Genomic DNA, 15,715 nt, shown 5'->3' on the forward strand with positions numbered 1-15,715 from the left:
GAAGAGCTGCCATGTTTTTCTCTGCAAACTCGTGCAATATGGAAAATGTGCTCGGGAAAAACAGGGAAAATGGCAACGTGTCAGCAAGTGATGTATGTCGTTCATTGGACACAGAACATTTAGTTTTCATTAAGAGTTAAACACGTACACGAAACATTAATGGGGTTCAGCGACAGCAGCGCCGGCGCGCCTCTCTGAATCTCATCCTGATGAATTAGCAACTCAGCACAAGGGTGAAGCAAAGAAAAAAAACATGCAAGGAAAGAAAGACACTTATGTGATGTGTAGAGGGGAAGCAACTGTCAGATAACATATTTATCTAGTTTAGTATTTATAACACAACTTCATGTAATCCCCAACGAAAGCGTCAGCGTGCTCTTAGGAGGAACAAAAGGCTCGGTGGGGGAGGGACGATGGGAGGAAAAGCGGAGAGAAAGGTCAGGATGAGTGCTGCCGTTTCATTATGAGAGATGTGGACTCCTTTTCCTCTCCTGCTGCACGGGGAGTGATGGAGAAGGTTGTTAATGTCTGGCCTGTCAGCCATATTGGATTCAGGGCAGTAAATTAATATTACGCTCCTTTTAAAGGGGTTTTATTTTGGGATTTACTGATCTCCCCTGTGTGTCGGCAGTGTAAAGAGGTTATTTCCCTTCTTTCTGCTCTGTTCTGTGTCTGCTTGCTATCTCTCAAGCAGGGCTAATATGTTTAGAGAAAGAGAAAGCGTGTTCATAGAGGAAGGATCTGTGCGCTGTAGGCAATTTTGTGTCATCATGTGTTTGTTTTAAACAATTTTTAGGAAGCACAGAAGTCCGTCGTACAATGTAGTGAATTTTCCAAGCAACGCCAGCTCCGTAGGTGTAGAGGCGACTTACAGACAGAGCTTTGCAAATTTATTTAGATGTATGGAGTAAAAAAGTACATAGCAGTAAATACATGTGGAAAAAAATAAGCATTGAACACATTGTCACGGTTTTCTGTTTAAAGACAAAACTCTAATGGGGTGGGCGACATAAAATTCCCACCAGATGTCAAAAGCCCAAGTAATCCACACTTACGAATAAATCAAAGCAAATAACCAATAAATGATGTGTAAAGATTAAGTGAAGAATACATGAAGTAAGCGACGTGCTAAAGGAATAGAAAGTATTAAAAAAGCATTCCTTTCACTTCCCAATTAATTGTCAATTTGTGTTGGTTTGTCACATAAAATCCCAATAACTTACATTTAGGTTTGTGGCTGTAACACGACAAATCATGAAAACGTCCGGTGGTTTGAATACTCTTCCACATCGCTGTATCTTCCCCTTTGTTCCTCCATGTGCCGAGGTTATCAAACAGGAGAATTAAGTGATTAGAAACACGTGGAGATAAGTGATTTTAAGTCAGTGGGCTGTTTTAACTGTGACTTATCTTGAGACTCTGTCCTATCTGTTGTGCGGAGCTTAATGTAGGCTGGGTTAGAGTCCTGGCAGAAAAGCACTATAACACAGTGTGAAGTAGTCTTGTCACTGAGGCAGGATTTATGGCTGCTGGTCCATCAGCGCTGATGTTAAAAGGGCTGTGATTAAGAGCCGAAGTGAAGACATGGACTGCGCTGCCCCTGTGACCCAGCCAGGAGCACACAAGGCTGAGCACTGTCACTGCTAACTCCACACCATACAAATCTGTCTTCCTCCTTCTCTTTGTCTGTCTATCTTCTACTGTCTGGTCCAACATGCATGTGTTTGAGCTAAAATTGACCAAGGACGCTGAATCTCTGCATTTGATCTTCGCTCAGCAGTTGCAACAAGGAGGCAGGGAATAGGCTCAGTGTCTGCCTTACAGACACAACTTCAAAAGCTTGGAAATATATTTCATTTTCTGTCTCTCTTCTTTTATTCTCCAAGGTTCAGAGCATCCGGCCACAGCAGCACTTCCCGCTGCATTCTCGGACCTCCTGCCTCACTTCCTGGTGGAGCCTGAGGACGAATACATCGTGAAGAACAAGCCTGTGACCCTGTCCTGCCGCTCGACCCCAGCCACCCAGATCTACTTCAAGTGCAACGGAGAATGGGTTCACCAGGACGACCACTTGATTGAGCGAACTGTTGACCCGGCCACAGGTACACAGAACCTACCCATTGTTACTTGTGCTGTGTATTTCTTTTTAGTTTGAACCAATATCAGCAGTCTTTGTTTGACCGTGTTTTCCAGTCGTCAGCTACGAACCAACATCTATCAGATACATTATATAAAGTGTTTTGTGCTGAAACTAAGGTCGTCAAATTGCCGGCGATTACTGTGCTCCAACAGACTCCTGACTCATCCTCCATCCTATTTAGCCTGCCACTCTCATAATAAGCACATTGGTTTCATTCTCAGAAATCTCCACAATCACCTTGGAGACCTGTTTGTTTTTCCCTTTGTTGTGCTGCAGTCCCCCGTCTCTGCCATTGGTGTCACAAGCATGTCTGATACTGCAGTGGAGTGATTCAGAAGTGACCTGCAAATTCAAACCACCCATTCGCCGCCTCTGACCAGTGATTGGGAGCATACCCAGATATGCAAATATGAATTGTGGCGACATTGTCGATATAGGTTTGCAATTAAATATATTTTTTTTTGCCTCTTTTCACGTAATAATTGTAACTCTTGACAGCTGAAGTTTATATCTTCTCCAAGCTTATTTAAACAATTAAGATTGAGCCTGAATGAAAGATGGAATGAATGTGAAAACAATAATAATTTCAATTTTATGTGCAACATTATATGGTACCCCTACTAAAGTAAAGATTTGTAAAAAATACTTTTAATTAGTCCAATGTATTGCATCAGTGTAATCTCACACTGATTAATATGAGTAGATTTATTCTGTGGAGACAAAATAATTGTTGTAATAAAAGCACCGCTGGCAGAATTAGTGGTGTGAATGTCTCATATTGCCCTTTGGCAAAAAGACACCGCTTAGTTTTCTTCTATTAAATTTCATAACCTTGAAGCATACATAGTAAGAAAGTTTTGACTAGTCCCTTTTGCACAATGTCCACTTTTTGGATTTCTACCACAACATCCTGTTCCACAATCCTTACTTTACACCTTGGATCTCATAATTGTCCAGATTTGTGACTACATTCTGATGTGGATTAGAGGCATATTGGTGGGTCGAGTTATAGTGGATATATAGTATAAAGAATAGTGGATCAGAATGTTGGTTTGGTTTTTTTGTCCTCGTACGCCCCCCCCCAAAACAAATGAATGGCATTTAAATAGAATCAAAGGCGTCTCAAACTCCAACTTTTGTGGCCAGTGTACTTCTACTTTTAGAAATGTATCTGCATCAATACACCTGATCCAAATAATTGTGTCATTTTTGGGTCTGTGTAGAATCTGACCACGTGCTGTGATGGTAATTCAGCTTTTTTCTTCAGCTGTGTTGGACCAAGGACACATTTAGAAGTGACAGAATATCACCTCTCCAGAAGTGGAGTTTTAGACCTCTGATCTGAGCGTTGTCATGGTGATGCAGGGACCACTCTTTGATACAGTTCTCTAACATTGAGCTTTGAAGTATTGTTTCTTTTTTTTTAATCTCCTTTAGCATTTCCTTCACTGTGATGGGGAGGAAGACAAATATGGTTTCTCTATCAGTCTAACCAGTGCCTTACAGAAATTTGGGCTTTGTGATACAAAATATTGACCCCAAGGAACCAGATAATCATTAATTATGATTAAAAAGTTCCTAGAAACTGCATGAAATTTTTGTTGTTGTTTTTTTTTGCACCAATTTTTTTTAGGAATGGTTAAGGAATAACCATAACTTTACATCTGGTGATTTTGATGGAACTAAATATTTCTCAGAAAACAAAGGTTGGATTTTTCAATTATTTTCTGAGTGAAATTGTGTTGCTGCAATACTTGACTAATTTAAGGTATTTTTGCACCTTTACCAGGGGTGCCAATAAATGTAGCCAACAGTTTATAAGCAAAATAAACAAAAGGAGAAAAAAAAACATAATCTATTATGCATACAGTGATACATCAGGTGTATTTTGAACTGCAGCTAAGCTTGCTGATGCTGCCAAAGACAGACAGCAATGGGATACAATTTCAATAGGGTTTAGTTTCTGTAACTTTTTGCGTAGGCACATTGACTGTGGGTGAAAGATGAGCTGAATACACCTTCCATCTTTTTAATAACCCCTGTTGTCAAGCCCCAGACGCCTGCTGCCATTCACCAACTCTTTTGTTGCTTGATTGCTTTACCTTTTGTGTGAGAAGTCTTGGTTTGATTCAGTAGTTGTTTTGGAGTCATCCTCCTGTAAATAAAAATGAAAACAGAGTACATGGAGTTGACAGTGACACACATAAGGCCATTTATGAATTTGCATGGTCATGGTGAAATGTTACAGAGTCAGAATCAATTCTAATAAAAATGAATCATCATAGTTTTTATTAAGAATTCCAAGTCCTTGTTACTGTTATTGATATAAATGAAGTTGTTAAAAAATCTTTAGGGTTTTTGTGAGCTACAGACAGTTTTAAAGCTTCAACAAGCAATAATGTATTGTGAGTAATTGACTGTTTTGTTTTCTATGAGAACATCAGATCTTGAGTGAAGAAACAAAAGGAAACTTTCCCATGGAGAAGTTTCCTTTTGCAACGTGAATGGACAGTGGGCTTTTATTTCATGTGCAGATGAAAGAAAACGAAAGTGTAATGCTGAAGACAGAAAGGAGAGATAATTAAAATAAAAGCAACTCGAAATGAAACTAATACAAGCACTCTAGAAACTTTAAAGTGGCCCCTTGAAGTCTTAAAAGGCCAGCTGAGCTTCAGATTAATTTTTAAAACTCACACTCATCGAATTGCTGAAAGAAAGCTTTGCTCTCTCTGCCTGTCTTGTTTGGGGATTTGTGGTGTGTCCAAACGGCATGGTGAAGAGTCGATACTCCTCACTCCCTCCCGACTCCTCACCACTCTCTGTCACTCGCGATCTGTAACTTTCAAATCATCTTACTAGACATCCGATGCAGATTGGGGATTGAAATCGTGATGGCGACATCAAGACATACGCGTCCATTAAGATGCACTTCAGTCTTTGACATCAAAAATCTGAAGATCAACACGCTGAAGACAGTGATGCAAATAGCAGAAAATGGAGCTGCACAATTTATAAAATCTTAACCATCATCGGCGTGTGAGTGTGTGCAATAGTGCGAAAAAAGAGGACTGCTTTGATGCAATATTTGGTAGAGTACAGTGTGCAGACACCAAATGTGCCTAATGAGCATTGATACGCACAGTGGATTATATATATTTTACATACTGTGTATATATATATATATATATTTATGCAATATTTTAGGTAATTTTTCAGCAGTACTTCTGATATCAGCTCTATCACTGTCCATGTTTAACTGAAAATATGCAGCTGCCACAATTTCTCTTTACTATCCTTCATATCTACAGACTTTTTCATCACGACCAAATAAGGAGGCAAGTTATGTGCAAGACTAGGTTTTATGCTGCTATCAGATGGGTGACATCCTGGAGACTCCTCTTTTACTTTGACATGGAGATTGTGAATTGTTTTATTCCTATAAAAGAAGACGTGATGCAGGCTATAAACTGCAGAGTTTATGGGAAAACCAGATTACAAACCCAACATCGCCCTGCCAGCATTTAATGATGATGCTCCATTTGCCATGTGTGTGTGTGAGCTGTTGCAGTTTGCATTTATTTGTCTATGAAACAAATCTGGCATGCTGGCTGCCACGGACCCCCGCAGCAGTGAGGGACTCCATGTTTAGAAACCCTGTGAAGTTCAAGGCTTGCTCACAGCTCCCGCCTTCACTCTGTGGTTTCACAGCCTTTGATGCTGAATGTTTCATATGTAGACCTGCGCAGCTTTACAGAAATCAGGGTGCTCCAAAAGTGTGGCTGCACCTGCATCGATCTCTCAGACGCTTGTGCTGTTTAATGTCACTCGTGCCCCAAGGAGTTTGCTGACAGCTCCGTCCAATCCCCAATCCTTAAAGAAACATGTATATGTGCATTACAGGTTGTCAGGCTGTCCTCTCGCCCTGGTCATCACGATCATGCAGGACTCTAAACTTGTACCTGTTACCAAGCAACCAGTGCTTCTATCGCTCCAGAATCTGGCCGAGGGCAACGCCATCCCCGAAGAAAGAGGGATTTTAAAGGATGGAGACTGGGGCTGTAACGATACAGCCAGTTCACAAGATGAAATGATGCGTGATTTAAGCGCTTTTTTGGAGAGAAAAATAAAATAGTATTGTTTGTTTTGAAAACTGGGTGAAGAGGTTTGGCTACTCATTTAGGCTTGTTAAATTATAAATGTTTCCTAATGTCAAGCAGCTATTTAAAATACTCCCTTTGTTCGCCATGCAGTTAGCCAATTCAGAGTTTATTAATGCAAGTATTTTAGTTTTTGAACTGAAAAGGATCAGTTGCTGTTCAGATTGATTGAGTTTAACAAAATACTCTACAGGTTAACACTGGTGGGAAGGTATGAAGTGATGGATCCATCCTAACAACGCAAATTAGGACAAATAAGTAACAAACGGCACATTAATCTTTATTGCACCAGGCATATGATTATATGCTATTTAATATACTGGTATTAAATAAATTCCCAAAGCCTGAACTTTTTACAGAACTGTGATTTCTGTTTACATTTATGTTTCCATACACATCAAAATTAATGAATGTGACAATAAGTAGTGTTTGATATCAAGAGGTTTATGAACACAACTAAATATATAAATATATCCCTTTGCAACCTATTTGTAATAGGTAATCAGATTTTATGAAAATGAAACAAGAACACCCTCTAAAGTCTTAAATAGAACTTGGAAAATTTCAGATATAAAAGCAGCACTGAGTTTAATATTTAAAGTGGCTGCCATGTAAATAAACCGTAACCCAGGCAGGTTTGAAGTATTTATGTTGAGATTATTAATAGGAAACTATAACAGTACATCTTTGATTAAAAACCAGCACAGATAAAATTGTGCACCATGTTTGTGAACATGTTTCTTCATAGTTTGAAGGCATAAAATGGACATTTACATTGTTATTGGCCTGTTTTGCTATCACAATCCCAGCACCAGAAATTTTACTAAACCTTACAGATTTTCTTGTCCTCTTTGTTTATGGTCTGTTAATGGAAAAAACTCGATTCTGACGGCACAAGAAGGAAAACTATGACAAAAATAACTCAAACTTTCATATTTTCGTTTGTGTGCCATTGGTGTTAGTTGTTTTGTAAATAGGATGAGACCAAAATTAATATTTGTGAAATGCAGCCATAGCTTTGATTGGTTGTTGAGTCTGAAAATATTAATGATCTTTTTGCAAATGATTGTTAATAAGGATTATTAGACTGAAATAAATTGAGCTGTAGATTTATCCACAGTCATGTTGCAGAGCAAAGCTGAAGGAATATCAGATGTGTTTCTGTTGCAAGTATGAGCCCAGCAAAGCACAGGCAGGATTTAGCAAACTCCATTCATGCTCAGTAGCAGCAGACTCTGTCAAATGTCAAAGCGACTGTGAAGTTTTAAATTAATAACAGACCCAGGACTGAAGTGCAAGTGTGTTTCATCGGTGCTGCTCAGTCCTCAAAGTTCAGCCAGTAAAAAACATGACATGTGGATAAGACTCTATTTCAGACATGACCTCGCTATCATCAGACAGCCTGCTTTATTGAACCTGATTCAGAACAGCAAAGACAAAAGAGTAGCTCTAGCTGGCTGTGTCTACAATTCAGTTACAGTTTACATCCCTTTGTATTGCCGATCGCTGTGGACACCACACATATAGACAAAAGATTTTTTTTTATTTTTACAAACTCCTTAGAGAAGACAAAAGGAAAAATATGTCACAATTTGTCCTTCCCCCCCGGTTCCAGTGTCTCATATTGATCTGTCCTCGAGTCTATCGGTTCTCATTACCTGTCTGCAGTAACTTATCTCAATTGGTATGGCTCTGACTGCTTCTCAGGGAGCTAGCTAACGCTGTGTCTTTCCCAGGTCGGGAAGACGTTTGGCGAGTCTTAATAAAGAAATATCCCCCCCGAACAAATCAATACTGACAGTGTGTTTGCATAGATTAGGAGATTCTCCCACTCTATGATTTCTCATCAGACACATGATGAGGGGAAGCGAGATTGGCATTTGAGCGTGGGCTCGATGTATTGGCCAGACTGATTTGATTGTGTTTGCATTTCATCTGCCAGCATTGATGGAAACGATTTTGATCCACGCTTCGGATTGTCACCCCAGCAGCAAACCCTCTCAGGTGGAAAATGCATGCATTTCACATTCTTATTTCAATAAACCTTCGCAACCGCCTTTATAAAGACAGGAGATTATATTTTTTTCTTTGTTGATTGAAACGGATGTCAACAAGGCGTCTTTGGTGAAAACAGAAGATGACGGAGACACATTGCTTTATGAAATCGTTTACAGTGGGATCATACATGCCACATTCATAAAGAAATACTCTTTTTTTTGATTGGTGAAACAATTTAAAACCACATAAAGGAAGAAAATATAACCACTTCCCATAGCATGCTAGTTTTTTTATTTATTTATTTTTGCATCAGCTCCTGTCCTCTGTCAATCCTCTGAAGTTCAAATATCACCCATGACGTCAATAGTAATGCTTTTAAAGCCAGACCTTAAAAAAAATAAAAAATAACGTTGCTTTTCTGCCATATCTGACATCTGCAGGCTTCATTTGTAGAAAATATGTTTCTTTTGATTAACTGGATCCTGGATTGTAATGTGATGACATATTTAATTTCAGATCTAAGAGGGAGATAAGCCAGGCTTAGCCTAAATGATCTGTAACCTTTGTTTTAATACCACAGTACTCATCCATGGTATTATAGCAGCCAATCACCTCCCTTACTCCAACTTCCACCCACTCCGCTTTTCTCCCTCTCCACTTGTTTTTCTCCATTTTCTCAGCTCTGTAGGTCACAACATGGATGCATTTACCTTTACAGGAACGTCACACGGATGACATTTATCTGAAAGCGGTAAAAGCTCACTGCCACTTTGTCTGAGACTTGAGGAATTTCAGCTGGATTCCTCCAAAGCCACCTCATAGTAATTAAACAAAATCTTTAACAGAATATTGAAGAAAGGGTCTGCAGCAATTTAGGCCAAACCTGATAGGTCTGAGTGCCAGGACCAAATGAGAAGAATGAAATAAGGGAATCATGACAAAATAGCCCCAAGTAAAGGAAATGGCCGTGTACCTCCTGCTGAGCATTGATCAGTTGCCAAAGGGGCTAATTGATAATGCATTATTAGCTGCCTCCACATAATGGGACTTGTATTTTATCCCTTCCTTCATTGCTGGAGGGGAGGAAGGATTTGGCAAAGAAGCACTGAAAAACAGATGGGAAGGTGAATTGTTCCTGTGACACATCTGCCAGCTCTTTCTATTAGACCTCTCAGGGCGGTCAGGTGAGAGTGTGCATCCATGTTTGTGGAAAGAAATACTGTCTTCAAAGCACAACACACATTTAAATATGTGAGGGAAGTCAAGGTGGATTTAATGGAAGCTTGTGTTTGTCTGGCTTTAAGATGACAGAGCTGTAGCAATATATCCAGCTTAGTAGACCAGACAATGCAGTATGTTGGTTCTTGAGAATAAGTTAAAACATGGTTTCATTAATATGTTTTGGAAGCAACTGAGACATTTTCTCTTGGGTTACAAATCATGCCTCATTTTATGCAAATCTGAAGGATGAATGAGAAGAAAGCATTTTTTCCCCCAGGTATTAAAGATGGAATATGCTCTGCAGAGCACATTGAGAGTGTTTTAGAATGACGACTACGATCCAACCTCGGAAAACTGATCAAATATTTTAACACACACTTTGTGGGGTGGCTTTCCTAGAAGAGTTGAAGCTTATATAGCACAGAGTTCCCATGCAGTCTTGCGAACCCTTAAATATTTCCCTTGAGTTTTCACAAACAAAGCTGGACAATGAAAATAGAGAAAAAGTTCTTAAAGTCGTATCAGTCCATCCATCCATCCCATTGGTTTTGCTATTTGATGGCCATACATGTCTTGTCTTTAAAGTTGGACGTTCAGCTCGCATTTAAATCTTGATCAACATCTGACATTTACTGTGCATTTGGCAGCATTTGATATAGTATATGGTAAAGTTTGTTTTCACACTTTGGAAATGTGCTAAAAAGCAACTTTTTGCACAAGAAACCCAGAAGCAGGAACAATTAAACAATTAAGACGCAACCAGCTGACACAAGAGCCACATGTCTTGGTGTTTCTGCTTAAGATGTGCTTATATTTGGTAATTTATTTGGCTTATGTTCCTGTGAAGTTGGTCTTGACAAGCAGGAATAAAATTTTTCAAAATTAACTGCAATTAGTGGAACAAAAGTGGGAGAAAAAAAGATAATTACCATTTGTCAAAAAACAACGCTGCCGTTCTACTCTCCCACACGCGCAGCCTTTGTCCTCCCACCAAAACATACCCCACGTCAGCCTCACACTTCGCTTTCTCCCAGCTAATTTCACATTCGTCAGCCTCACAAAAGCTGCGCCCTTGCCTGGAAGTTGGAATACATTCGGCAATTTTAGAAGTTCTTTCTTCCTTCCTTCCTTTTTTTCTTTCTTTCTTTGTTTATTTCTCTCTTTGTCTCTTTCTTTCTTTCACAACAGCATTCATTTATTACCCTCATCTGGAAGAGACAGACATGTTATCAATACAGTCCTTGGAGCTTTCATTTGTCGTGTGGGTGTGTGTGTTCAAGTGGGGCAACAAAAGTGTTTAAAAGTCTTTCAGATCATGATGAATAGTTTTCTCAACACAGAAAGCTTTAGTTTTGCAGCAGAAATTATTCTCGTAAATGTGCTTAACAATAAGGAATGCATCAAGGTTGTCAAATGTAAAGTTTCCAAAGCCTTAACCGAGACACATGAATGAAAGGAGGCCTTACTGCAGCAGCACAGACAGGTTGTATTATTGAAACCACTTATGCTTCACAAGTAGAAACAGTTTCTCAGGTTCACCAATGTTCCTTAAACTTTGCTTTCTTAAAAACTCTGAGCGTAGGGCAGAAAGGAGCAGATAAACTTCCTTCCTGCTTTGGTATTTTATCAGCAATGATCTCTGATGCTTTTCCTCGGTCTATTTTTTGCTTTTACTGTAATGTAATGTTATCTTTCTACTTACCTCCACATCCCTGGGAAATGAAAGAAGCGAGTGTTTATGCTGACAGTGGGAGGCAAAGTGGGAGTTTGTGGTGTCAATCAACACCTGCTCTGCTCAAATTCGTTTAAAAATAGTGGGGCTGGGAGGTGTACTTAGGTGGCTGACAGCTAAATAGTCCTTGGAGATTGTTTTTGATAGACAGAGGAACTTGGTGGCTGACAGTTAATGCTTTGTGTGTTTGGCCCCAAGGAGACTTCCAGTGTGGGGATTTTACACAGTCCTCAAACAAACATCAACTTGCTGCTCTCTTCTTTTTAAAATAAAAAATAAAAAGCTGAAAGCTGCAGGGTGTCCTGACGATGGGATATTTGGTGCTGCAGTAAAAGGACTATTTTATGCAGTGATGGAGGAAGAATAGCTTCAATTTCCTCATGAAGTGCTGAATGAAACATAAAAAGGAGCTGAAAATTTCTTTTCTGGAAGTCTCTCAAACGATGTGGGTGCATGTGAAACCACAGGCATCCAAACATGTAAGTCCTTATTGTGCATTCAGAACTCACATCAATGTACAGCGGATGGACAACGTACCTCAAATAGAGTCTGAATTAGGGTCAGTTGGGTGATGGAGTGGAAAAACAGGCAGAAAATAAAAAACTGTGGTGGAAAAAAGAAGTCCAGTTGTTTTCAACATTTTTCAATTTTGTCGACATGTATGTGATCTGGAAGAAAATTTTGTGATGATCCTGTTTGCCGCTTACACGCTTAACAGAAAATTTAAAGTACGAAGCTCACATGTTTTAGGGCTTGTTCAATGAGGCAAGAACAAAAGAAAAGGGCCTGGTCAGGACTGCGTCCTGAAGCCATTCTTAGTATTTTATGATTCAACTGAATAATTCATCTCTGTTGTTTTAGATCAAGAGTTTGTTTCCCGAGAATGTTTATTCTGTGTCCCAGCTCCTTTAGAAATCTCAAAGCGGCTGGTACTGACTAAGAAATCAATTGGTAGAAGTGTATTGTTTTAAAGTTGGACCAGCTTAAACTAAAGGGAAGTAGCTGATGCATAATTAGCTCAAGCAACATACAATGGGAAAACGTCCATGCACCCTTCGAACCATCCGTCTTGCTGATCTCTTTGGTAGTATATGTGGTGATTTCATAGCGATCAAATCAAATATTTACTGTGTAAACAAAAAACACAAAACCATTTTATTCTTATTGTTTGACATTAATGAGAAATGTTACTCTTTTGTCAGAATTACCAACATTATTTCTATTTACTGTGGAGTGTGAGAGGGAATTTTGTTGGAAAACTTTTTATTACTTTCTTCAAATTTAGAAGTTTACATACTTTCATATGACCATGCCTTCGAACAATTGAGTTTCTGATATGTTCATTCACATCACTGATTAAATTGAGGCACACCTAAAAGTACACTCTGTTTTTTGTGTGGCATCAATATACCAAGAATGTAAATAAGAGAATTATGAACCACCACAAATCTACTCAGTCCTTGGGTGCAATTTCTAAATGCCGCGTTCAAGTGTTCAAACTATTATATGCAACTGAAAACACCATAAGAATGCCCAGCCATCATCCAGTTAGAAGAGAGACGGAAACTGTGTCCCATTGATTAACTTGTTTTAGTGTGAAATAGGAACATCAACCCAAGAGCACAAGCAAAAGACCAATTTAAGAAAAGAAAGACTTATTTTGACATAATGTCAGAGAAGATATTGTCTTTTTGTCCAGCATGAACACTGCACTTCACATTCTCCACATTTATAGCCTTACTATAAATTTTATAAAAATTAATCTCTTTTCTCAAAATTTCACAAACAAATGCACAGTTATGACAATGTGCTATAAGGTTTTTGAATGTTTTACAAATTTATTAAAAATAGAAAACCAAGAAATCACGATTACTTACATATTTACCTTCTTTACTTAATACTTTGTTGATGCACCTTTGGCAGCAACTACAGCATCAAGTCTTTTGAAACATGAAGCCACCAGCTTAGTTCACCAATCTTTAGGGAGTTTCATCCTTTCTTCTTTGCAGTTCTTCTCAGACTGAAGGGTTGTGAAAACTTATATATGTGTGAAATGTTGGTTTTCTATTTTTAGTAAATCTGCAAAACATTGTCATAATGGATTATTTTTATGTAGAATTGTGAGGAAGATGCTTAAAACAATGCAGTTTGGAATAGGGTTATAACAACACAAAATGTGGAAAAAGTGAATATTTAAATACTTTAAAAGTTTATTGCCTGTTTTATCCTTTACATCAATAATTTTATAATTGAAATATATGATGTATCGAAAAACTGCAATGGACAGGCGACCTGTTCAGGGTGTACCCCACCTCTCGCCCATTGACAGCTGGAGATAGGCACCAGCGCCCCTTAAGGGGGTAAGAAAATAGATGGATGGATGGATGGATACAATTAAAAATAAAAATAATTACACAACAATTATTTTAAAAACCGTTTGCATATTCAAATAAGCAGTCATCTAAAATATTCAAGCAGTACACCTGCACTATAATCCAATATGCCCTCCAAGTTTCTCCTTTGAGTTCAGGGGTCCAGTCTGTACTTTCACCCCTACTTCTCAATTTTCAGCATAAGGTTATTTATAAAGTGCACACTGTCTGTCTTGCATCTGCTGTGTTAATATTTAATAGTCACATCTGAACAAAGAAATAAATATTTAAAAGCTCAATCCGTGCTTCGTCTGCTGCACTTCAGTATCCTGCATCACTTTATGGTTGAGGCTGGAGTCAACAACATGGCTCGAGCTCGGTCAGGAAGCTTGTAAAATCAGCTTCATGTGACCGCCTGTGTAGGTGGGGATTTAAGCAGATTATGTTCTGAGACTGTTAACAGTTTCCAGTTGTTATTTTATCTGTAAAATTGTCTTTTCTCTTTCTCTAATTGCCGGTATTAAGTTGGTCTTAATGGGCTTTGAGAAAACTATCCATCACTCACCCAGAATTTCATTTTAAGACTAAAACAAATCCTGATTCTGTAGGTTTTCTGTGTCGTGACAAGAAAGTTGTAATAGTTGTTTCATAATTTAAATTGTTTTACTCCAATTGTAGAAACTGTACAGAAGTCTTCTAATATGCTTTGTTATGGCTGCCACAATTTAATTCACAGCATTTAATTTAAACAGCGCAGATGGTTAACCCTTACCCCTAGGGACTAAAATAGTGTTGCCATAAATCCTAAAGCTCAGATCTTCTCAGGTTATTTGTTTTTTTCCTTCTGATCAGCACAGAAGTGTCACCAATTAACATCTCTCCTAGTGATGTCAGGTTTACTTCTTTCCTGGAAGAGGAAATCGAGGGCTGCAAGCTGAATATGCGTCTATCTTTCATCTTCTGCAAATACTATGACAATAAAATCCAGCTGTGGCTATTCACAGTTTTCCAACTTGTGTTTCTCAGTGCTGAATTCACTTTGTCACAAGTTTTTACACAATCAATAATGGCAGTCTGAAAGTGTCTCAAAGCCAAAAAGGTTCATTTGTTTGTCACAACTTAGTTAAAACATTGAACTCACATTCAAAGTTTAAAACACTATTAAGAGTGCTTAATGCATTTTGAACGAATAATTGAGAAATAATAGAAAATTAAAACGAGGAATGTGGCAGAGACCAGCAACAAGTACTGCACCAAATAGGGAATCTGAACCACATTTTGACGTGCATAATCAAAAACATCAGCTTTGACTTGATCCCACGCTCCAAAGACTTGAGCTCTAGACCTGGGACTTGAGTGTGATTAAACAATCTTTATCTCATGTAATCAGGGGTAAAATGTTGGTAAGTGTAGGTAAGTTGAGCAAATGATTGAAGTTGTCCTTTCTGAGTCACCACAGTTAGCAGGCAGCTTCCATATTCGTCTGTTGTTGTTAAATGCTTTTCTTGAGCAAGTAATCAAGCAGGAGACTACAAGTTTGTTAGAGCTTTACTTTTTCCTTTGTACATAAATGCGTATTTTTATTTACACTGTTGTAAGTGGGATTTTAGAAAATAGCTTCTGCTTCTTTGTTTGTAGAACCCAAAAAGGTATTTACTTTACCTCTTCCACCTGTAGCTAGATTTATGTGAGCCTTGTATTTTCTCCCCACTGGAACTCGCCACAAAAGATAAGGATGAAACTCCGTTACGTTCAAGGTTGTGACTTCCCAAGTAGGAGCTACAACGCTAAGCCAGAATGTTGGTTCCCAGACTTCCTGTGAGAAACTTTGTTAAAACCCAAGTATAAAAAAATAGTGACTCTCTGTCTAGTTAGAGCAGACCAGACTGAACAGACACTGGGCACGTCGGCTTCCTATTATCATTCTTGCAAAAACTATTAAAGTGCTGTTTTGAGTTAAAATCACAGATCTGTGCTTGGTAACTAAGGCTGACAGCTGTTCATTTCATTATTTTTTACATTATCAACTTATTTTCTGAAGTTAAGCAAGATCTGATAAAAAAAAAATTATTTATAACCTACAAATATGCACCAT

The 15,715-nt window shown here is 38.5% G+C and overlaps 1 protein-coding gene across 4 annotated transcripts in view; it reads left to right on the top strand.

Annotated features, from left to right (window-relative positions):
* The window catches only part of unc5a (unc-5 netrin receptor A), a 173,989-nt gene that overhangs the window by 82,440 nt on the left and 75,834 nt on the right, over positions 1-15,715 (top strand). For all 4 annotated transcript variants that reach the window (XM_023328918.1, XM_023328919.1, XM_023328920.1 and 1 more), the window contains exon 2: positions 1,887-2,102. In XM_023328918.1, coding sequence (XP_023184686.1) covers positions 1,887-2,102 — 216 coding nt within the window. The remainder of the gene's footprint in view (positions 1-1,886; positions 2,103-15,715) is intronic.

Source organism: Xiphophorus maculatus, chromosome 23 (assembly GCF_002775205.1).
Source record: "Xiphophorus maculatus strain JP 163 A chromosome 23, X_maculatus-5.0-male, whole genome shotgun sequence".
Lineage (NCBI taxonomy): Eukaryota > Metazoa > Chordata > Actinopteri > Cyprinodontiformes > Poeciliidae > Xiphophorus > Xiphophorus maculatus.